This window comes from Triturus cristatus, chromosome 6, assembly GCF_964204655.1.
Source record: "Triturus cristatus chromosome 6, aTriCri1.1, whole genome shotgun sequence".
Classification (NCBI taxonomy): domain Eukaryota; kingdom Metazoa; phylum Chordata; class Amphibia; order Caudata; family Salamandridae; genus Triturus; species Triturus cristatus.
The window spans coordinates 911,919,542-911,943,931 of NC_140589.1; the positions used below are offsets into that span (position 1 = coordinate 911,919,542).

A 24,390-nucleotide genomic window follows, 5' to 3' on the forward strand; every position below is an offset into this window, starting at 1 on the left:
GCCTGCACAACAACTCCCACCAGGCCCACTGTCACACACCTGAGCAGGATGGAGCACTCCACACCCAGAAGCATTTGGAAACCATTGTACCACTACAAACAAACTAACAGGTAGATAGCGATCTTCACAGGGAGGGGTGTCTTGGGGTGGGAAGACTGCACTACTACTCCCACCATGCTCCCTTGTTCCCCAGATCATCAAGATGGAACACTCCCTCCCACCCAGATGCACGTGTCAGCCATTGCATTGTACACTTACAAATAACAGGTAGGTAGCCATCTTCACAGGTTGGGGTGTTTGGGGGTGGGAAGACTGCACTACAACTCCCACCAGGCCCCCTGCCCCATCCCTGAGCAGGATGGAGCACCCGCCCACCCAGAAGCATGTTGCAGAGATTGCATTGCTCACATCAAACTAACAGGTAGGTAGCCCTCTTAACAGGGAGGGGGGTTTGGGTGTTGGAAGACTGCAGTACTACACCTACCATGCCCCCTTGTTCCCCAGCTCATCAAGACGGAAAACTCCCTCCCACCCAGATGCATGTGTCAGTCATTGCACTGTCCACTTCAAACTAACAGGTAGGTAGATATATTATGCTTTCTTGTCCCACCCGTGAGCAGGATGGAAGCCTCCACCCCACACACACACACACACACACACACAGAGATGTGTCATAAATCCAAGCCAAATGTGAAAACATAACAGGTAAGTAGCCAGTTCATGCACCCAGCCATTCCTCTTAAAAAGCATGGTGCCATATGACAACACCAGCACTCTCATTGCACAAATATACACACCGATCCTATTGCCACTCACAGTGTGCAGACAACTAAGCAAATGAAACTGTCACAGCAACCAAAGTGTGACACACCAATTCACATGTAGAAGAAAGTATGTGCACAATCATGCACAGCACTGAATGCCATGTGTAAGTGCCATGGGGCCAGAGCAGCAAGGACCATATGAAAAAGCAAGCATGGTCTGTAGTACAAATTTAGATTTGCACATGACTTGACAAAGGTATGCCTGAGACAACAATGGCCAGTTCATGCTCAGCTGTAACGTCTGCCAGGTTGAGTAATCAACAAAGAGGTTACACATAAATTTGTTGTTGCGCTAGTCGTTAGATGGCAACATGTCCTTGTAATCACAAAATATGCACGTGGTGCATGGTATGTATTGACACGTCAAACCATGGACAATTAATGCATGTACCTCAACATCATGTCAGGATGCACAGAAATGTGCATACAAACAATGTGATAACTAGTCAACTGTGTGGTGTATAAACAGTGAATTAGATATATCTAACACCAAGCTTGAGGGGTGCACCTCAATGACCATTTTCCATCTGTCCCACAGGGGATCAAGAACTGACTGCAGAGGACAACAACAGCAACCTGCAGAGCCAGTCCCCCCCACCCCCGGAACATGGAATCTCTGATGTTGACTCCCGGGATTCTGAGGAGAAGGAGCTCAAAGCCGGCCCATCTGGTGTGCCAGGGCGCAACAGGTCCCAGGACCCCATTGTCTCCCCCACCACATCTGCAGCAATACCACCTCATCCGCAGACCCCTGCTGTAACGGCCTGTGAGTCCTCCACCACCAGTGATGCCTGCAACACCCTCCCTGTCCCAGAGGATGACCACTCCACACCACAAACTGAGGAGAGCAGGGAGAGGATGTGGGTGCCTACAGTGGTGAGACAACAGGTCCGCGGCAGCAGGGCAGGTGGGAGGGCAAGGTTATGTCAAAGACAACAGGACACTGGGACCGAAGCCCTGACCAACATCACAAGAGTCCTTGGGGCCTATGAACAGGCCCAGGGACAAAGGGGCCGGGCTGAGGAAGATTCACGCAAGCTCCTCCTGCTGAGGAGGTCCATGGACACCCGCATGGGCCAAATTGTGGACCTCTTGGGCCAGCTAGTGGCGTTACTGAGGGACAGGCCTGCGCCACAACCAACACCTCCACCTCCCTCTGGTGGGCCGCAGGATGACAGTTCACCATCCTCCCCTGCGGACACAGAGAGGGGAGAGTCCTGAGACCCCACTGGCCCTGTAGCAGAGGCCCCCCCGCCAAACGACCAAGGGGCCGTCCTAAGCAGTCCCTGGGAGTATCCCGTGGCAAAGCACCTGCCAAACACCAGTCACGGAGCCAGCCATGATGGCAGCCCTCTTCAATACTACATTGACTGTTTTGGACTGTCCTTACCCACACTGCCTTGTGAATGGCCTCTGCCTGTTGGTCAGGGTCACCACATCAATGTGGTGACTACTCGATTCTCTCATTTACCATAACTGTCAACTCACTGCTTCACTAATCACCTCAAAGTAAATGTCCCCCATCTCATGTCACCATTGTAAATAAATACTCCTTACACACATGTCGTCGTTTCTGCTCCGTGTTTATTCCAGGATGTGCAGTCTTCACCATGATTACAATGTACCAGGAGTATTGAATGTATGTAGGCAAGGAGAGGCTGAAGGGACCTAGGAAAACACAACAGAACAATATTCACTAGTATGGGTGTGGCATCACAGACATCACACCACGCTTACCATCAAGCTAATCCATCATGCACACATCACAATGAGCAACAGTGCCAACATACACATCCTGTAGATGTTTCAAACTACCCTGTCTCAGAAACATTGTCAGCCACCACTGAGTCAACAACTGACTGCAGTCACAAAGCTCACATACACCTTGACAACAACAGCAACATCATCAGACAATGGGGCAGTTGTACATCGTCACTCACCTTCAAGTGAAGTAGCGGTTGATGAGCTGTTGACGCAGGTCGACACCTTCCTTCTCTCCACTATCCTCGTCACTGGAAACGGGTTGGTTTGCAGGTGGGGGCTTTGGCTGCTCATCATCATCCAGGAGCAGGGGGATCTCCTTGCGAATGGCCTGGTTGTGTAGCATGCAGCATGCCACTACAATCTGACACACCTTCCTGGGCGAGTACATCAGTGCACCTCCGGTCTTGTCCAGGCAGCTAAATCATGACTTCAGGAGACAAAAAGTACACTCCACCACATAACGTGTCCTCCCATGAGCATCATTGTAGCGGACTTCAGCTGGTGTCCTGGGATTCCGCAGTGGGCTCAGCAACCAAGGACGGCTGGTATATGTAGAGTCAACTAGGTGTGAGAAACACAGAGAAACCTTGAAATGTTACTGTGGCAGAGGACAGCATGTCACACACACAGCACACTATTTGATTATGCATACTCACCCACAATCCATGCACGCAATGGCAAAAAAATGCAGGTCCGCCATCACATTAGACGTTTGGGTGAAAGCAGTTGGATATGTTCTGCGAGACTGCAGGTGGCGCTCCAACATAGCACATAGGTTTTGTAGGGTGGCTCTATCCAGACGGAATTTTCGGATGACCTCCTCATTCTCCATGTCTGCCAGCACTGTGAAGGGACGATGCAGATTTGGTCTCCTCCTAGTTGATATGAAAGTGGACAAATGTCAATGCAATACACCACAAGATGTGTACAACATCTTACATGTTGACTGTCATCACATTTGAGTTACAGACCAACTTACATGTAGGGACACCTTCTACTACACTACTTGTAAACTTGTCCCCTTTCACACAGCAAGTACATCCGAAACAACATCTGACTATGAGAATGCACAAAGGGATATGGCCACATCTAGCAGGAGCAGGCCTGAGAGTATTTCATACAGCATATGTGTGAAACTGCAACACTACTGTCTCATACTTAGCTGCTGTACGTGCCACACCTTCAAGCGTAAGTTGAACATGGCACACATCAATAACACAATGACCCAAGACTGTGCGTTTATTGACAAGTATGTGCATGAGCCAAGGAAAGTAGACCGTCAAATATGCACATTGTTCATTAAGACATACATCACTGTGATTTTCCCAGCACTTTCACACATTGACATGTGTACACATTTGAGAGTCCATCACAACACTGTTCTGTGTACATGCCCAACAATATCACAAGTGGCATGTGAGGGAGTACATGCCAATGTCCAAAATCACATACACAAACATGGCATGTGTAGTCAGCAGTGGGGTAAATGTTACATTGGCATTGTGTGCACAATGATGTGACATTAATCATGCGGCCATTGTGCACTGTTGATAACTGCCCATTGGCCATTGACACAGCATGATGTGTCCATAGGTGCTGTCAAAGTGCTCAGCCACACAAATCACGGTCACTCATGTTAATGTATGGCACCCAAATCGTGGTAACTACTGTCTGGCCCCAGCAGTGTGTCACTAGCAATGCCCAAAACACAATCGCAGTAGTGATAGGCATATACACATGCTCAAATGGCGGTTGGCATGCTCCGCCACCCAAATCACGGTCACTCACATCAATGTATGGCACCCAAATCACGGTAGCTACTGCCTGGCCCCAGCGGTCTGTCACCACCAATGCCCAAAACAAAATTGCGGTAGTGATAGGCATATACACATGCTCAAATGGCGGTTCGCATGCTCCGCCACCCAAATCACGGTCACTCATGTCAATGTATGGCACCCAAATCTTGGTAGCTACTGCCTGGCCCCAGCGGTGTGTCACCACCAATGCCCGAAACACAATCGTGGTAGTGATAGGCATATACACATGCTCAAATGGCGGTTGGCATGCTCCGCCACCCAAATCATGGTCATTCATATTAATGTATGGCACACATATCGCGGTAGCTACCGCCTGGCCCCTGCAGTGTGTCACCGCCATGGACCATGCTCCTACAGTCAATGGGAACCGCAATCGCGGTAGCCTAATGCAATTTTGAAAATCGCAGTAGGCATGCTCCGCCAAGGTGGGGCCGGTCATTGGATGCAATTGAAAGATGCACCACCGCAGTAGTGCCTGCCTGGCCGCTGCGGTGTGTCACCGCCATCGATCATGCCCTTACAGCCAATGGGAACAGCAATCGCGGTAGCCTAATGCAATTTTGAAAATCGCAGTAGGCGTGCTCCATCACCGGAGCCGGTCATTGGATGCATTTGAAAAAGACTGACCTGGAACACCAATTTCAGCAGCTTAGAACCACTGAAAGTATCCCAGGGGGCTATATATGTGTGGGGAAGAACCTCACATTTCCACAGATCACAGAGCCTGCTGCCTGCCACCCCTCACCACCAACTGCTGCTGCTGCTGTCTCCAGGGACTGCTGTCTGCCACCCCTCAACACCAACTGCTGCTGTCTCCTGGCCACAGTGATGACGAGGACTGAGAAGATCCAGGCCAGTCCCTTCACCAGCGAGGAGCTGCAGGTCCTGGTGGACGAGGTGCTCACACAGTATCCAAGGCTATATGGTGCCCCAAATGTCATGGTAAGTCTTCAACAGTGTGAGTGAGAGTGCAGGGGGGGCACACATGAAGTTGAGCTGCTGCAGTATGTGCCTGAGAGTGTGTGGTTTTGTCATGAGCTGCTTGGTGTGCATGCAGTGCTGTGAGTGTATGTTACCTTGTCCTTGCCTGGTGTGCATCCCCTGATCTTCTGCTGTGTTTGCAATGTGATTTATTGGCATGTGCATCTGTTGTGTGTTCGATGTGGCTGTGTGCAGTGGTTGGGCTGTGTTGTCTATTGCAGCTGACAGATGCTCGGTGTGTGGTGTTCTATTTGCATGTCAGTGTGTGTGTTTTGTTGGTGTGGTGCGTTTCATTCAGATGTGTGTTGCTGGTGTGGTGTGCCTTACTTGTGTGTCTGTTACATGAACTTAGGTCTATTCTAGTTCCTGTGCTTGTGTTAGGTGCGTCCTTGGTGTTTTCTCCTCACATATTTGAGCTGTCTCTTGTGATTCTTGTGCATGTGAAGGCATGTGGTACACTGTGACACCATGTTGACTTGATGGGTGGTGTGGTATGTCGGTCTGTGTGTCATTGTAGGCCCATTTCTCCCAGTTTGTGTACATGGTTGTTTTGTGATGGTGCACTTCTTGTCTGTGTTGTGGTATGTTGTCTGTGCATTGTTCCTGACTGATGAGGTTGTGCACTACTGTTCTGTCTGTGCTCCCATTGCCTTTCCACAGTTTTGCTGCACAGGTCACGTCTGGTCTTGTTGTGGTTCTGTGTGTGTTTGGCTGTTGTTTTTGTGCAATCATTGGTTTAGGCTTACCTGTGTGTGTATGGTGTTTGTGGATACCCCCCAGGGAGTGTGATTTTTGTCAGTGTATTGACTGGACATTATTGGCATCCTTCTGTGTGTTTGACACCGGTGTTGTGTGCTGCAGGTGTGATGGAGGGGGTAGGGTATGTGTGAAGATTCCTACTTCTGTTTGACAGTCATGGAGTGTTGCAATGGGCACCGTGTGTTGTGCTGCTGACATACTCCTGTAAAGTAGTTGGATACAGATGTGTGGCTGTTCACCATTTGACTTCATACCCTTCCTTTCATCCCTGTGCCTATACATGGGTTGCCTTGCTGTCTACCTGTGTTATTGCACTGAGGCAACTGTGGTTTGACTTCACTCACTGGGCCAGCAATGTGTGATTTGATGGGCTGAGGGTGTTGTTATATGTTCCTTCTCTTGCATGTGATGTACACATGCTTGGTGGTTAGCTCCTTGGCCTTCCATTTGTGTGCACCTCACTTTAGCTTTCCTATATGTTGTACTCCATTGCTGCTGGCATGTGGTCTGTGTATGTGGCTGTGTGTCAGTGTGGTGTATGTCTGTGTAACTTGGCAGGCTGTGTGTCCGATAGATTGATTGTTCATTATCTGTGTGTGGGTTCATTTTGTGCTTGAACTCAGTTTTCTCGTCATGAATGTGATGTTGTGGTGGTGTGTGGGTTGCCCTGGCCCTGTGCTTCTGTACTGTGTGTTCCTCTGCAGCCACACCTGCTGTTGCTGTCTCCTTAGTTGTTTGGTGTGTGGTGCAGGGTGTGGGTTCACCTGGCTGGTTATTGTGCATGGGGGAGCACAGGAGGGGCACATGGCATGTCCCTTCATGTTGGGGGGGGCTAGTGTGTGGAGGGTGGAGGTGTGGCCCTGTGGTGTTTGTGCACTGCCCATGCCTGGTGCTGCCATGCCGTCTGCATTGTGCCCATGTTTTCACGCGTCTTCACCGCCGCGGTGACGTGACCGGGACATTACTTCATGATCGCGGTAGATGGGTGACCTGGATGCGGAGGGGTGATTTGGTGACAGGTAGGACATGTGTGGGTACACTTATGGATGTGTTGCAGTCCCCACCAGGGTGTCTGGTGTGGACAGGAACCCTATATCAGCCCATGAGTTGTATGTTGTGGTTGTGTGCGGGATTGTGTGTTTGCGTAGCTGAGGCGTCGTTCGCTAACGGTCCATGAGTTGCTGGTAATGTATCAATTACAGCACCGGGAAGACGCGTAGAGCTGGATCCATTGCGGTCGGGACTGGGACTCTGGTTTTGCGCTCCGCTTTCGTGCTTACGTCGTCTCTGGGTGGGTAGTTTCTCCGCTGCAATGCGACTGGATGTTTGGGGCATCCTGATTTGTACAGCGGACGGGACGTCATTCCGCACGGCGGCGAGTCTCCATTGACTCCCACCGCCGCGGTGGGGGGGTGCACTTTGATGGCGGCTCGTGTCACACCGCGGCGGCCGGGAAATGGGCTATGTTCGGCCATACTAATATGGCGGGTGTGAGGACCGCTGCTGGCATGCGTAAAAAAGCATTTTCCGCCACCGACAGCACCGCAGTGGTGCCTCCGCCCGCCGTACTAATAGACCCCTAAAATGGTGACAATTTACTATTCACACTACAATTTAAACCAATTTCGGGAAGATGCTGGGAACAGAAGGGGTGACATTTACTATTCCCACTCCAATCTATACCGATTTGGAGAAGGTGCAGAACACTAACGGCGTGACGCTTCCGATTCCAACTCCAATATATGTAAGATGCTACAAACTCAAATAGTTATGTAAACAATCATGACTCCATACTCACACCAATGACGATATATAAAATAAAGTAACATTCCCATTACAAACACTAACAAACTACAAACCTATATATTCTTATTTAAATAGTCACAAAAATATTTTTTAAACTATTAATAATTAATATATTTTTACATTTACTACCATCCCTACACTTCAACCATAATATAAGAAATACAATCAAAATCCAAAATTAACAAAAAAATTGAAAATAGACCAATTAAAAAAAATATATATTACTTTTAATATATTTTTTTAGTTTGAAATATTTTTTTAATCTATAGATTTCGATTTGCAATAAAATATTTTTTAATGCATTGGAATTATTATATATTTTACTTATTATAAATTACTATTTTAAAAATGGCTATTCTATTAAAATACATTTATAAGGTTTGCAGTATTAATTTGCATATTATTTAGGGGTCGATTACGATGTGGTTTGGAAGGCTTCGATTTCCGAGTCACATTGTAATGGGCCGCTCGTATTCCTTTCCGACCGCCTTTTTTGATGGAGGTGGTGGGAAAGGAATCCGAACGGTCATTTAGGCTGACTTTCGACGGGCACGGAGAGCCCGTCCAGCATTCGGATAGCAGCAAGTAATCTCAAGGGCAGGCCTTTATGCCCTTGAGATTACGATGACGGTTTTTGACATGGTTTACATGCCAGTCTTTCAGACATGGAAACCATGTCAGAGGGCGTCTTTGGGGGCCCCCAGCAGGGCCCCCTTGGGTGCACGGTCTCCGGTTGGAGGCATTCCTGCATCTTGTGGCAGGCACCTTGAGTGCCTGCCATGGGGTGCAGGGATGAACCGCACCTCCCATTTTACTATGGAAGCATGCATTATGGCCGGTTTACAGCTGAAATGCATGCTCCCATAGTAAAATGTAGGAATGCGACATAACAGTGTTTGGTCGCTTCCCATAAGGCAGCCAGGACCGCCAACCGGGTGCCATCAGTCCCATGACCGATGCGGTGTCCGACATCGTAATGACGGCTCTAATATTCAATAGACTTTAAAATATACACTTTTTAAAAATCTCCCTAACCTTATCCCCTAGTACACAATTTTTTGCTGCTAAAAAAATATCCAAATCCATCATCTTTATAAGTGAATCCAACTAAAAACACCAACGCCAAAAATTTCAATAGACAATCGAATAAAGCACTACAATAAAATAACACTTAGAAACAATAATACACAAAGCAGTATTTTCTAAGTCAACAAAATAACACTTAAAATGATATTAGTACCTTTGATATTCCTGTCGAATATATCTTTGACATTGTAATGTTCTCAACACAATTGTTTTCATTACATTATTTTTTATTCAATATTTTGTCCAAACACCATCCAGAAGAAGAACAGCCACTTATAAGGACATAGGAATTTCCACAGAGAAATTTTGGGCAGACTAAATGCCAGCATAAAGATAGATGGCTGGAGTGGGGGGCCAAGTGAACAATCACCTTAAAATAAGTCCATGAGGACCTAACAGCTTGGATGATCTACCTTGAACCAAGCAGCCCTTGAACATGACCTGGGCAGAGGAAAGTGGCATAGATTTGGTGCACACCAGTAGCAGAGAAAATACAGAACCTGAGAAAAAACTTTGATACAAATGGCAGGACAAGACAGTACAGACAAATGTCTTTAAACCACTGTGCTAAAAACCAATGGGTAGCAAAGGTGTAATGCTTCAAGTATCACCCACACTGAATTAACAAGCAGTTGAAATAATAGAATTGAAAAGCTGGAAAATTAAATAATACAAATATCACATCAGAGTACTGAGAACACCGGGAAGGGTGGCGGGTTAGAACACTATCCTGCATAACAAAGTGGATTATAGAAGTTCTGGAATTGAAAATGAAGAGAATGCAGTTTATATGGATAGGTGACATAGAATAATCAAGCACAGATTTAAAAATGTAGCTGTTGAATTGGAGCAACGTTAATCTCATATAATTGTAGCCAAGAACAAATAGCCCCTTGCTTTAGGAATCACAGTGTGTTTCAGTGGCGCAGCAAAACTACAAGTCATTCATGAAAGAAAACAGTAGGATGACAAATTAGATGAGATCCTCATCAGTATCAAAGGTTGGTGCAAGGACAGAGGGACAAGGGACTGTGGAGTGGGTACGGAAAGTGTCATCTTGTTTTCACCTAAGAAATAACTACTTCACTTTGCATATTGTTTTAAAATGTATATTTGATCTTGTAGGACTATATCGTTCTAGTAATAAAGAATTTTCTAAGGGTGCACTAAGATAAAATCACATTGTATAGATCTCATTCCTTTGAAGAGTTTGAGTTCTCCTCTGTAGAAATGTTGTAACATGCATTCTGTGAGACTGTAAACAGTGTTGCCTCATGTCAGTTATATTGTACTAAGGGAATAACATGGAATCAGACCTCTGCTCTATAGTAATAAGTGATTGAGGGTTCGTTTTTCAGTACACTAGCTTCTGAGCCACAAGTTTATGCCATGCCTGTCAAAATAAACATAATAAACTAATCATATAATGGTAACAAGCGTACTAATAAGCTTATATTCATATATTTACTATTAAAGTGCAAAGATCAAACTATATGATATTTCTATTACATGGCCTGGCTAAAGTGAGAAAACAGATTCAATCCTTACAGAGACAAACAACTCTGTAGATACTCCAGGCTTATCCAATGTGAATTAGTTTCGAATATTTTACTGCACAGATTTAAACCCCTGTGCCCTAGTTGTGGTGCAATTTCTTTGGTTGTAGCTACTGCACATTAATATAAGCCAGACATAAACTATACATGCAGATGCACAGAAGGTAAGAGGCTATTTATTGCCAATGTTGAGAATGGTGCGGGGCATAAAATCTGATTTTCTATTTGTTATGGGGTGAGGCTGAGCGTTTCTCTCTCTCTCTCTCTCTCACACACATGATTTGATAACTTTCTATGTGTGACATTCCTACTTTAAGTATTTTTGGCAATAGTGTCTTTCTGGTCATCAATACAATAACTGGTTTTCACCAGGATAGTGCAAAAGACAAATTGAAGGAGGCAACCTTATCTTTATCATTTTACAACATTATTTTTCTGAAACGGTATTTAATTGTAAATGGAAAAGTGTGGCTTTATATATCTTGAGATTTCTAGTCACCCTTGCAGGTGTAAATCCTATGTGAAATTGTGAATGGGCCAAAGACAAATTTCTTCAAAAAATAATCAAGTTTCTTCTGGATAATTAAAGAAAATTGAATGAGGAAACAACTGTGTCACGTTAAACATGTTAGCAGAAGATGTGCTATAAAAAGAAACATTCCAATTGCCTGTGAATAATTTCAGAATACACTCCATTTGAATAATAAACCAGTTAAACTATTATATGGGTTTTGCATTTATATAAGAATCATATTGCAAGGGAATTGAGAATAATGAGAACTATTGTGATTAAGGATTTAAACGGTGTTCTTGGTTATTATAAATTTGATACACATTAAGATGTAAAGCATGAACTGTAATAGCTTGTTTCAAAACTAGAAACTAAGGGCCTGATTTAGATCTTGGTGGGACAGGTCCTGCCATCCCTTTTTTAGCGGTCTCCCCAACCTGCTGCCCTGACGGTTTGCCTGCACAATCTAGATGTTGGCTGGACAATGGAGGAAAGACAGTTGCAGTCCCGCCGACTCCGCCAGGATCAGTCTCTCACCTTGATGGCATCAGAGACTGAAGTGGCTGTTGGAGGGAGTCCCGCCTAGATTCCTGCCATCCACATTACGAAGTGCCTTTCCATCAAGGCAACTGTGGTGGGGAAACTTCCAGGCTCAGGTTGGTGGAAATAAAGAAAACAAGTAGAAAATACACCTTTTTTCGGTATCCCACCACTGACTCCATATTCAACGCCATATTCCTGGTCCTCACTGAGCTGCTTCTACTTGACCATGATGCACAGCCACCCCATTGTAAAATTCTAAGGTAGGCTTTAGGGGGGGGGCTTATCTGTTTCTATAAGTAGAAATAATGTCTAATGAAAGTGTGGGTGGAGATTTAGCAGTTAAGGAGAGGGTCTTCCTAAATTGAAGATCGAGCCCTCACACTCCCTGATGGGTGTCATGCTTCATCATTGGGCTTCATAGATGACATCCTTATCTTCTGCCACACTGACACCTGCCATGGTTTCTGTGCTCGGATTAATACTTTTATTCCTTACCTGAGATTTACCAGCACGATATCCGGTCAAGCAATGTCCTTCCTGGACTTGTTAATCTCTCGTGCTGAAGGAACATTATCATTGACCAACTTAAAAAAAAAACAAAACACCGATCACAATAGCCTTTTCCTCTATGGAAGCCATCACCCAAAGGCACTCCAAGACAATCTCCCATTTGGTCAATTTCTAAGCCTACAGCGGAACTGTGATATCCTCACAGAATTTGACAAACAAGCAAAACAACTAAACACCAACCTGGTCGCATGAGACTACCCCCTGTGGAAATAACAAAAAGACCTGTAAAAACCAGAATTATGGAACACCGGAACAATGTATGCTGTAAATGCAGCACAACAAGGATGTTAACACATTTTCTTATGGCCAACCACACACCAGAGGATGTCAGATGGACAGTCCTGGCAGCTAATGAACATTGGAACTAATAGTCGCTTACAGGGAACAACGGTGGAGTTTCCATCTGAAGACACTCCTAACGGGATTGAATAATGACATTCCGTGGCAAAAAAATTGACAGATGAGATCCTATTATGGGACTCCAAATTATTCCACATGCCAGCATATTGCACCCATTATGTATGGGTATTTCATGTGGCAATATAACCTAGAAACTTTAGTACCAACCTATGGCATGAACAGCAAGTTAGTATCCATGCCTATGTTATGAACCATGCCCACCCATGACTAGAAATGATAGTCCAACATACGACAAGCATGCCCACCTAGACATATCACGAGCTACTGACATAGTAGTTGCTGACCTTCAATACATCGCTTCTAAATAACATCCAGAACCTCTATTGATGTGTCAGTATAAGGTTAACACTATAACTTAACGCCATACCCCTGGACCAACATAATCCTTTACAATGGGAAGGAACAAATGCTTTCTCTCTCATACATATCAGAGAAGTCCCAAACAAATTCTCCTTTGTATCAATGTCTGCCACATTTTACGTCCTTCCAGTCTGTCACCTCAATCAGTCACAACGGGTAGACACCTGTCTATCTACAGGGCCCCTTTGGGCCACTCTCTGGTGATACTTGCTGTCTGTCACCTATAGCATCAGTATACATGTGTTTCCCCAGGGGAACAAATGACTCATCCAAGATGGCCCCCATAATCTGTGATAACATGACCCCTCTCCATCGGGTAGTGATCGGATAAATGTTGACATCCCTAACTAGGTTTATCACTCAACAGTCACCACGCCAAATCAATCACCAGCTTACGATTCCTTTTTTATATTATTTTTACTTGTAAAAGAATGACAGCCAGCAGAGCACTCCATTAGTTTTCACTACTCTAACATGACCACCGCATTGACATCAGCAGTCATCTCACCCGCAAGATGACCAGGTAATAATGAAACCAATTAGCGGAACAATGAAGGGGACTCACATTCATATACAGCTTCTGCTCACCGTACCAACCACCTCTAGATGGACAAAGAGGGGTAGGTCTTGAACTCAAACTCTGCGTCTGATCATGTAAGTACCATTCAGATCTCTTAAGCGCAATGGCCTTACGTCTCGCAGTTATTTGAAACATCACTCTGTCATGACTGTGCTCATTCCTCCAGTATCTCACGGCATTTGGTACACGGTCCTCTGTCCCAATCAATGGGGTTTGAGATGGCACGACAATAGGGTAAGCCGCATCTCTTTACCACCGCTGGGGACAATCCATGTTTGATTTTTGGGCTACCACAATAATGAATTAATTACATGTTAATCCTGTCCCCTCAATATGTGTCAATGCACCCTGACTGAACTAACAGTTCCGCCTTAAGATATTTATATATCTCCGGTGTCTCATCTCAAAGACCGCATTAGGGACCGCAACGATGAGGTCATTTACCTATGGTGTTCCAACTTTTTCGATTTTTATTTTAACACAGATTCACCACAGAGTAACTATTGTGCTCCCATTACATTATGAATACACTAATAGTGATTGCTAAAAAAATCCTCTTCACAATTCTTTTGTCTTTGTTTAGGTTGGATTTAATTTACCCATTTAGGGACCAAATTACTAGGTACAGTTTACCAATGAATGTCCCTTGAGATATACATGAAATTATTCTTCAAGGATTCTTTCCTTCTTGAATCATTACACACAAACCTGCTCTTGAGCAGGGTATAAGTCACAATAATTTATTTTCTTGGTCCTGAATAAACGCTACGGATCCCTCCTGGACCAATAGGCATGAAACGTGTCGACCTTTTAAGTACACTTCACATGTGGAAACTGTCAAGGTCCATTACACACCAGTGACAGTTCTTTCACATTACAGTTTTTAACCTTGCCCAGGAGGCCATATATTAAAACCATGTTTTGGCACTCCTTGGGTAGTTTTAATCACAGTTCTCACCACATAAACTCTACCCTAGATTTACAGACCCCAACTCACCCATACGGCTTAACCCCTTCGCTGCGTCGGGAATTCCGCCGCAGCGCTGGGGGGGGTTTGGGGGCAGCGCGGTGGCGCTGTGCTCATGACGGAGCCACTCCGTCATGAGCCACGGTTGAGCTGTGCTCATGACGGAGTGGTTCCGTCATGACTCCGCCCACTGCGCTAATCGCCCGCACAGGCAGGGAATCAGCGCAGCGTGGGAGGAGCGGCGGCCAACGGCCGCGGCATCACGGAACCACTCTGTCATGAGCACACGGCACCCGTGGCTCATGACGGAGTGGCTCCGTCATGAGCGCTGAAGGGGTTAAAGAGAAGATCTCCGCCACAGAGCCCTCTAGCTGGGCTCTTGGGGCATTGCAGCGCCAGCCCCACGAGGAGACAAAGGCCAATGATGAAGCATAACATCCATCAGGGTGTGCGGGGGCTCTATCTTCCATTATTAAAGACACTCCCCTTAACTGCTAAATCGCCACTTACCTCTTCATTAGACATTATTTCTTCTTATAGGAACAGATAACCCCTCCTTTGAATACACATTGACATATACACAACATATATGTGTCCTAAGTTATAAATAAATAGTACTTATCTGTCTCCACCCCACCATTGCCCCACTTTCTCTGGACTCCGCCGCCAGGACACCGCCAGTACAACGGGAACATCTAAATCAGCTTGGCTCAATCCCGCCAGCCTGACTGTGATGGAGTTCTGCTAGCCAGAAGAGATGACCGATGCCACAGCGGTCTCCTGTCAATTGCCGCAACATCTAAATACGGCGAGCGGGCCGCCATCAACGGTGAGACAGCGGTAAGACAGACAAGATCTAATCAGGCACCAAGTCATTACTAATTTAATGTATGAGGTCCCATCCTACCATTTCTAGACTGATAAACTAATCAACATCTGGATAACCTGTGTTGATATGTGCTCCTTTTGTACAGTGCTAAGCTAGCATACCTTTACCAGAGTATACTAGGAACCAGCAAGATACCTTGCATTGTGAGGAAACACACAGTGATTCTATACTGAGACTGCAGCCAGAGATGCAAGAATGGGATAGCTAGGGAGCTTATCCTAGACATCACCTGCAACTAGTTTTGGGTTTGTATAATCATTTCTAATTCAATTGGATTTGCATTCTCCGTTTAAAGCACCCCGTCTCATGGCTCGAGTTGTTAAAGCCATCACCTGTGAGAGTAGTATCTGGCTGTGAGGCACACTCTGCAGTAATAGGACTGGATATAAAACATTGAAAAATAAACAAAGGCAACAGTGTTCAGCAACATTGCACACGCAAGAATCCATATATTTGCTGCTGGGTGTTTAACTTTCCCAGGTCATGTCATCTCAATGACCCAAATCACCCAAAGCAAAATTCCTAATTTGGAGGAATCACTCCCAAAAAAACAGTTCACTGGAGTATTTATTTTACTAGGTTCTGCAATTTCGGGGTGGAAGAATTAGGACAGAGTATTTTCTTCTTCTGAAAAATATTTTTTTCTTTATTGAAGATGAACATCATCAAAACCGTTGTCCACACAGCTCACCCTGGGACAACAATTTTAATGAGGAGTGACTATGAGTAGCCAGGATCCATTTGATGATACTACTAAAGCTGTCTCCCAATGCTGAGAGAGGATTCAGAGTAAAATAGTACAGATAAAAGTCAGAATTATAAAGGCGAGCGAATGAGCTCAGAGAGTAAGGGAATATGTACTTGAAACATAGTTTGATAAAGAAAAACTAGAAGTGTTGCATATATCATGCATTTAGGTATATCACTTTTATAGTAAATGTGGCTTTTCGATATCGGATCACACTTGAGTGAACAGGCTCTCTGACACTCCTACTGGGATGCTAAACATAAGTAATAATGAATGCAAAGTTAATCATGACTTCCTCGTTTGTGGTCAGCATGACTGCTAGGAATACAGTTTCATTGAGTTCCAATGTTCAACACATGCACTAAAAAGAATACTCTCACTTGCTGTTAAATGTCCAACAAGGTGTTGTACAGGACAGTACATAACAATTTCTGTGTTTATAGGATTAATTTCAATATTCCACTAGATAATTGTGAGGTGACCAGAAAATTATCAGAAATACATTTCTAGAAGTAATCCTTTAATCTCCTAGAAAATTAACCATATGGGTGAATTAGTCACTACTGGTATTAATCTACTTGTGAGGCAACCAGAAAGGTTCAGTAAAGGGCTGTTACATGTAATCTTTTAACCTGCTATTGAGGTAAATCAATGATCTTCATTGAATGGGTTTATGATGGTCCTTTATCAAACCTATGCAATGCCTTTAGTGAGAACATTTTACCGCTTGCACTTCAATGGAGCACAAAGGAAATCCTTTCATGGGTTTAGCGGAGATAATCATCATAAAATAGTGCAAATAACCTTAATGCGCAATTTGTGAGTAAGGAAAGTAAGTGGTATGCATTATTCCTGCAGCCTCACTGAGGAAAGGGGCATAGAGTCAAATGTCAAAAAATGATCTTCATGTGAACTGCACAAAACAGTTCTCATTTGAGAGACGGTGCGTTTTCCCCCTGTATTCCACTACAAGCTCCTAAGGAGTGAGTGTATCGACAGAGAAGATGGATGTACAAATGATGGCACAGATGATCCTAAGGAAATTCTTACATTTGACGATATGTGAGCGATGCTATTCTAGTTTAAAACTGCAAGAACTACAGAGTTCTGTATGTAGTTTGAGAATATGCAAAAACAGAGTAATAGGCACCATCGGAAAATGTGTAGACCGTATTCCTGTTTGAGGAACTATGTTTTGTACACAAAGGTCGTTTTGGTCTGTTCCACTGTAGTATCAACCAGACATATGTCTGCCCCTCTTACAGATCTACCTGTGTTCTCCTGCCATTCGACTACATACACCACTTTCCCACATCAAGCTGGGAGTATCGACAACTCATTTTAGACCATAGCTTCTAATCTACTGAGCTACTCTCATCTGTTGACCACCAAACATCACCTATTTGTATGGCAGACTGTCACACTGTTATCTGCCACTTGTTGGCCTGTGAGCTTGGTGAGTTTGCCGAACACCATGTGCCTGTGTTTGTCTGATACCTGCATCTCTTGTGCGGGGTTGCAGTCTGTGGCAGCTTGAATGGTAGTGACATTGACTCCTGTGGGTCAGCAGAAAGCAAACCGTGACACCCACTAATACATAGCGAGAACCACATGTTAGATATTCTTTGTAGTGATATGGATGCGTGCAAGATAAAAGTGCCATAGACCTAAAGTGGTCACTCCAGTTGGCTATTTTTCACCTATCTGGAATCTCCACGGTCCAACCAAATCATAATATAAAGAGATAGGTCTTTACCTGGCATACATGTAAGGCTATCAGATTGGCCCGAGAAATTCAATCTTAAAACAAGTCCACCATCAAGGAGGCAAATTCTAATCAGTTGATAATGCAATATAAACAGAAATTAGAAAAAGGCATCAAGATTTTACCCCATGACAGGAAATTTGCCATGGTATAAAACAAAAAGCGAAAAAGGAAATTTGTTTTAACAAGACATTAACACTGATAAAATATAAACAATGTAAAGTTGAACATATATGCATAAGGATTATAAGATAAATGTCGAACATAACTGGCTGTTTGTAAAAAAGGAATACAAATGGTTTATAAGAGAAACAAAAGCAGAGTATTATGTTAATAAAATACAGACTACACCAAATTCGTCTATACGATTTTCACAATGGTCAAAGCACTGAAGGAAACCTCACCCACCCCCGTTGAGGGGTGGAAACTGACTTAGAGGTCAAATTTAATGATTTTGTAGGCTTCTTTGAATAAAATATAGAAGACATATAAGAAAATGTAGGGCACTATTATGATGTCGGGCGGAGGAAACTTCGCCCAACATCGTCTGTCATGGGACCAACCGACACCCAGTCAGCAGTCCCGAATGACTAATTAGGATGCGACCAAACATCGTTCAGTCGCATTCCTATACTTTACAAAGGGAGCATGTATTTCAGGCGTATACCGGCTGGCATTCATTCTCCTACTGTACAATAGGAGGTGCAGTTCATCCCTGCACCTTGTGGCAGGCACCTAAAGGGGCCTGTCAAGGGGTGCAGGGATCAATAGATACTCCCTGGGCCTCCAACCGGATGCCTTCCACCAAAGGGGGCCCTGCTAGGGGGTCCCCAAAGTCAAGTTCCAACAGCCTATCTGTGTAGGAAAGGCCGGCAGGGAAAGGCTACTGAAAACAGACATGGTAATCCCACGGGCGGAAAGAGCCGCCCTTGGGATTACTGGCCACATTCCGACTGGCAGATGGGCTCTATGACTCTGTCGGAAGCCAGTCGGAATGACCGTTTGGAGTCCTTTCTGACTGCCTCCATCGTAATGAGGCGGTCAGAAAGGAATCCGACTGACATATTACGATGCGTTCGGAGAGGCTCTGACCGACATCGGAGCCTTTTCCGACCGCATCATAATCGGCCCCCTGTGTCCAACCCAGCCTCTACTCCAAGATGTGAAGAGAATGGGTTGGTTATTGTGGAAATAAATAAGGAATTTTATTTCAAGACTGGAGGTTCATATTATACTTCACTTTTATGCTTTCCCATAAAAAACACACACAACATTATGGAGAACAATATGGGATCAATAATAAACAAACAGAAAGTCCCATAAAGCTCAGCAGAAAGATTACAGTATCACTACATAGAGTTCCAACAAGATTTAATTTAAGGAAGGGCCAATGGCAGCCCTTCATCTTTATGCTCCTCCCCACGGCCAGTTAAGTACATAATACCATTCTCTTTCATATTTTAAATGTTTATTACATTATTTGGATTTTATAGGCTTGTTTTCTTTGAATATACAGACAGTTTCCTTTTGACAAAGGTGGGATTGTTTCTCTCACAGTAACGGGATTGCATTACTCCTCTTCGGCCCCTGTAAGCTTTTTCCCTGAGGCGATGTTGTTCTATTCAGGGCAACCCTCACTTCGCTGGGGCTGGCACTCTTCATTGCACTTCAGCAAAATGTTCTCATGCTCTCTTTATTTCTCAGAAAAATAATCAAGCTGCCAAGAAGATTTATTTCTTTATGAAAGGCGAGTAACATTCTGGACGATTTGTTTTTTATTTATTGTTCCAGTGTTCCAGTTAATCAGACAATTTTATTACTGGTTTAGTACAACACAATTGGGCTTACCACGCTTGACTGAAAGCTACAAAATTTAATTATATTTTTGTTTCACTTTGGTCTCACTACAGGAACAGGGAAATCTTCTCATGAACTTTTTTTTCAGTTAATGACTTTTCTTGATTAGTAAAGGAAAGCACCTTTAATCTGTCATACTTGAGATTCTTCAGAGTGATTTTAGTAGACATGTTTGTTTTTGACAAGATAACAAACAATTTAGAAAATAATGATTCTGGCACTGAAATGCAATCCTCTGAGGACGTTGCATAGGAAATTTGTAAAGCTTTATTTACAGTTCAAAAGGCAGTAAAGGCTTCAATAGTTAAAAATTTAGTGAACAATGTAAGGACAAATGTATGATCACAGACATTTTCTGTTGGTAGCAGCAGAGTATCACCTTCTAGCACCCTATCAGAGGATGATGATGATGATGATTCATATGTGGCAGCTTTACAACAAAGCCTTTGCACAAATGTCCATTTTAAATGATTACCAAAATTAAACGTATCAATCCTGCAACAGGAGCGGCAAGAATGCATTAGGAAAAAATGAGTGAAGAACAAAAGCTTCTCAAGACACAGGTTTTCAACCTGATAAATAGACCCTTTAATTGTGAGGTAGATAGACACTTTAGGAAGAGGAAACACTTTAGAATTTCTAATGATACATCTAATATTGATTCAGATTCATATATCAATCCTCAAGACAAGCATTCAGGGGTTTAGACCTGTACTTATTTGGCCCAAAGAAACACTATATTATACGACCATCCAATTATTCTTCGGTTAAGCCAAATACACATGATTTCTCTGATATTCTTGATTATGCACTGGATCCTTTATTTGACCAAAAGTATTATACTATCTAAAGAGTACCTAATGTTCCACATTACCTCATGTGAGCCCTTGTATTAATACTCACATTAGAACACCTTCTGACAAATCAATTAGGTGCAACTCAGGACTGAATGACTTAGGCCAGTGATTTTAGAACAGGTCCCTGTAACTTCAATTCACCCAAATCATTGGCTTTCCTTTTTAAATAAGAGAAAAAATGTATTGCTAGAGAGTGGGCCTCTTGTCAGGACAAACTACTTGATTACATGGGTCCTGTTGCCAAAATATTTGATTTAGCTGAATTTGCCAGAGGACGGAAGGCAACTGTAGACCCTAAGGAATTGTTTAACTGAGTACAACAAATAATATGTCTGTTGGGCAATGTCAACTTGGCAATATCTTCTAAGAGAAGAAATACACTTTAATTAAGACTGACCTGAAATTAACTGTGCTAGCCACATCAGACTCCAGCTGTCTGCTCGAGGCCTCTTCTTCGGCGACCAATTCATAAAGGAGAAATCCAAATACGGTAACACCTTTACAACCATGGATAAGGCACAACTTTCACTCTGAGAAGTGTTTGGGCAAAAGGTTGTTGGAAGGACCAGCAGAAGAGGAGGCTGTTCTATCGGTTACTTCCATCACGACTCAAGGACCCGATTCTTCCCTTCAAGAGGAAAGTACAAATGTGTCAATAGATTCTCCTTCTACCCACAAAAGAAACTACAGAAATGCCAATCAATTTTCCTTCTAACCCTGAAAAAAAAAAAGGAGGGGGTTCAGAAATAAATTTCAAAGTGGTCAAGCAAGATCTGCCTCTAATGATCGGAAGTGTAAAAAACATCTTCTTTTATTAGCAGATCACACAGTTTCTTTTCTAGAAAACTAGTCGCAATTCTTCTCAGGCCCTGTGGTACTCTAAACAATTTTAGGCTAGCAAATAGAATTTTCCACACAGTTCGGATTTTCTAACCAAGGTCTTTACATCCGTCTCAAACAGATAAATATATAGTCCAACAGGAAGTTCAATAACTTCTTCAAAATAGGGCAATAGATATAACTTCTTTCTATCCACATGGATTTATAAGCATCATTTTGCAGGTAAACAAGAAATGCAGGAAACTCTGTCAAATAGTCGATCTTCATTAGTTCAACCCTTTCTCCTCTATCTACATTTCAAAATGGAAAACAAAGTCTCGAAGATTGAATACAAACAGGAAATTGGTTAGCACGTCTGGATTTAATAGATGTGCACCTCTCAATTCTGCATTTCTCACCGAAAGTATCCTCAATTCAACCAGAGAAACATCACTTATCAATTCAATGCTTTACCTTTCCGTTGTTCTTCATTGACCTGTTGCTTAGACCTGTAATGGCTTACCTAAGATCTAAGGGTATCAGAACATTAATATATCTGGGCAATGTTTGCATAATGTCTTAAGACAAAAGTTCAGCTTAGCTATTCCTCATATCAAAACCACTACCTTTCTGTTGGAAAACTTGGGTCTTGTCAAACAAAGAAAAGTCAATCCTAGAACCGTTTCAAACAATAGAACTTTTAGATTTTACCAGTAAACACAATGTCCTGTACACTTCAGTAACCAGACTCAAAAGCAAATATAATAAGGAAAACCTAGCTCATTTTCTTACCCTGTTACAAATGTATGACATCATCCAGCAAGGTTTGCAGGTCTATTGATCTTTTCAATTAAAATGGTCTTTCCAGGTCCCCTTCATCGCTGTGCTTTCTAGATATTCTCAAGATTTAACACCCAAGGAAAGGTTTCAGTTATGAATATCTCATCCCTTTTGATTCAGAAGTAAAGGAACACGTTATTTCGTGGCTGGATCATCTCAATGCCTGGAACAGAAGTACTATCTTAAATTTTTGCCCCAGATCTACTGTTAGAATCAGACTCCAGCATGTCAGGTTGGGAGGTTTGGTGCAGAGTTTTAGAGCTGTATCGACTGGAGATGAATGTTCAGCGAAGGAATCTCATCTACACATCAATTGTTTATAACTGCTGGTAGGCTCCATTAAAATACAGATTTTTATAAAATTACATTGTAAAAATTGAATCTCTCCTCCATGAAGCACAAAGTAGAATAAGGAGTCAATGAAGTAGTAATTTTGATATCTCAATGAGTTCTTTAATGAGAGCACCCCAAAGAGAAACAGCTCCTTCAGAAACCAACGGACATCTGACTCCAAACAAAAGCGAAGCATAGAACCATGACAAATAAGAATTCTATGCGTCATGCCATAGTCATGGAACAAATAGACTAAACAAGCATTGATAACAACAATAAATATAATACCACACATCTTCACACCTACACAAAAAAACAACATGATACAAAAATTATCTTTTGTTAAACTTTACACCTCTATTTCAATTTCAAACTTTACCATTGTCCATTTCCTCAGCATTACGAAAAAGTTTCATGACTTTGAAAGGACCCATGAATTTGGAATCACTTTTAGACCACACGGTTTCTTGATCAACACTTGATCCCCTACTAACACATTCAACAGCTTGACACCTTTGCGAACATTATTACACACTTTACGCTTATCAATACAAGATTTCTCTCTGTTTTTGCCACCACTCATTGAAGCCCACGACACAACTACATCTTTGCCCCATTTTGACCAACCAGGAGACAATAAAGTGTTAGCCTTCTGCCCCCTGAACATCTCAAATGGCACCTCATCAGTGGTGGAATTTGGAGAAAATCTATGAGCTTGCAAAAAATTCTTAAGACCCTCCTTCCAGTTTCTTCCCTCCTTAATTTCAACTGTATGCATTCCTTGATGCTTCTGTGGAATTTTTCCACCGTAACATTCCCTTCTGGATGATAGAGCGAATACAGTTTGTGCTTAATTCCAGTTCCACTCAAAAACTTTTCCATCTCAGCAGACACGAACTGTGGACCATTGTCCGATATGACAACATTTGGAAACCCTTCACAACTGAACACATCAGACATAAATTGAATTGTTCTTCCAGACTCAACGCTGCTAACAGTAACAATTTCAGCCCACCTGGAAATTGATCATTCAAAACTAAGAAATATTTGGAACCTCCCTTCCTGGGCCAAGGTCCAACAATGTCAATATCTACCATCTCCCAAGGTTTGGATGGTAAATCCCTTTTGCATATGGGACGGTTCCTAATTTTGTTCACTTTATCGCTGAAACAACAATCACAACACTCCCTGATCTTCCTTTCAATCATAAGATCCATTCCTGGCCATCAATAATTTAGACGAATCCTCCACCTAGTTTTACTGATCCCTTGATGCCCTTCATGTCCCAGATCTACAATCCTTTCTCTCAATGCCTCAGGAACAACAAGTCTCAAACCCCTCAAGACCACTCCTTCATCACATGAATACTCATCTTTGACCCTCCAAAAACTCACTATACTATCGTCCCTCTTCAACCCTCGCATATCGCTATGTTTACACGCTAAAGAATCCCATCCGCACCAACAGCATCTAACCACTCCTCTTGACTCACGCATCCCTCAGTAATATTGCACACTTGGACTTTATCCACCTCCTCATCACACTCGTTTTCCACACAAGAACAGAGTCTAGATAAAACAGTCTGCTATCTTATTCTCTGGTCCAGGTACATAGGAGACTTCACAGTTATAACCTTGAATACCAACAACCTATTTGCAAATTCTCATTAAAATCATGTCCAAACCTTTTTTGGAAAAAACTTCAACTAAAGGCTTGTGATCAGTGTATACAGCAAATT

At 43.2% G+C, this 24,390-nt stretch overlaps 1 protein-coding gene across 2 annotated transcripts in view; it reads right to left on the reverse strand.

Moving 5' to 3' along the window:
• SLC2A12 (solute carrier family 2 member 12) overlaps positions 1 to 24,390 on the reverse strand; it is a 516,964-nt gene that overhangs the window by 448,078 nt on the left and 44,496 nt on the right. The window contains exon 2 of one of the 2 annotated variants that reach the window (XM_085611582.1): positions 21,058 to 21,288. The exons of the other annotated variant lie outside the window; for it this stretch is intronic. Within the exon in view, the coding sequence (XP_085467708.1) occupies positions 21,058 to 21,169 (112 nt within the window). The 5' untranslated portion in view covers positions 21,170 to 21,288. The remainder of the gene's footprint in view (positions 1 to 21,057; positions 21,289 to 24,390) is intronic. 2 annotated transcript variants of the gene reach the window in all.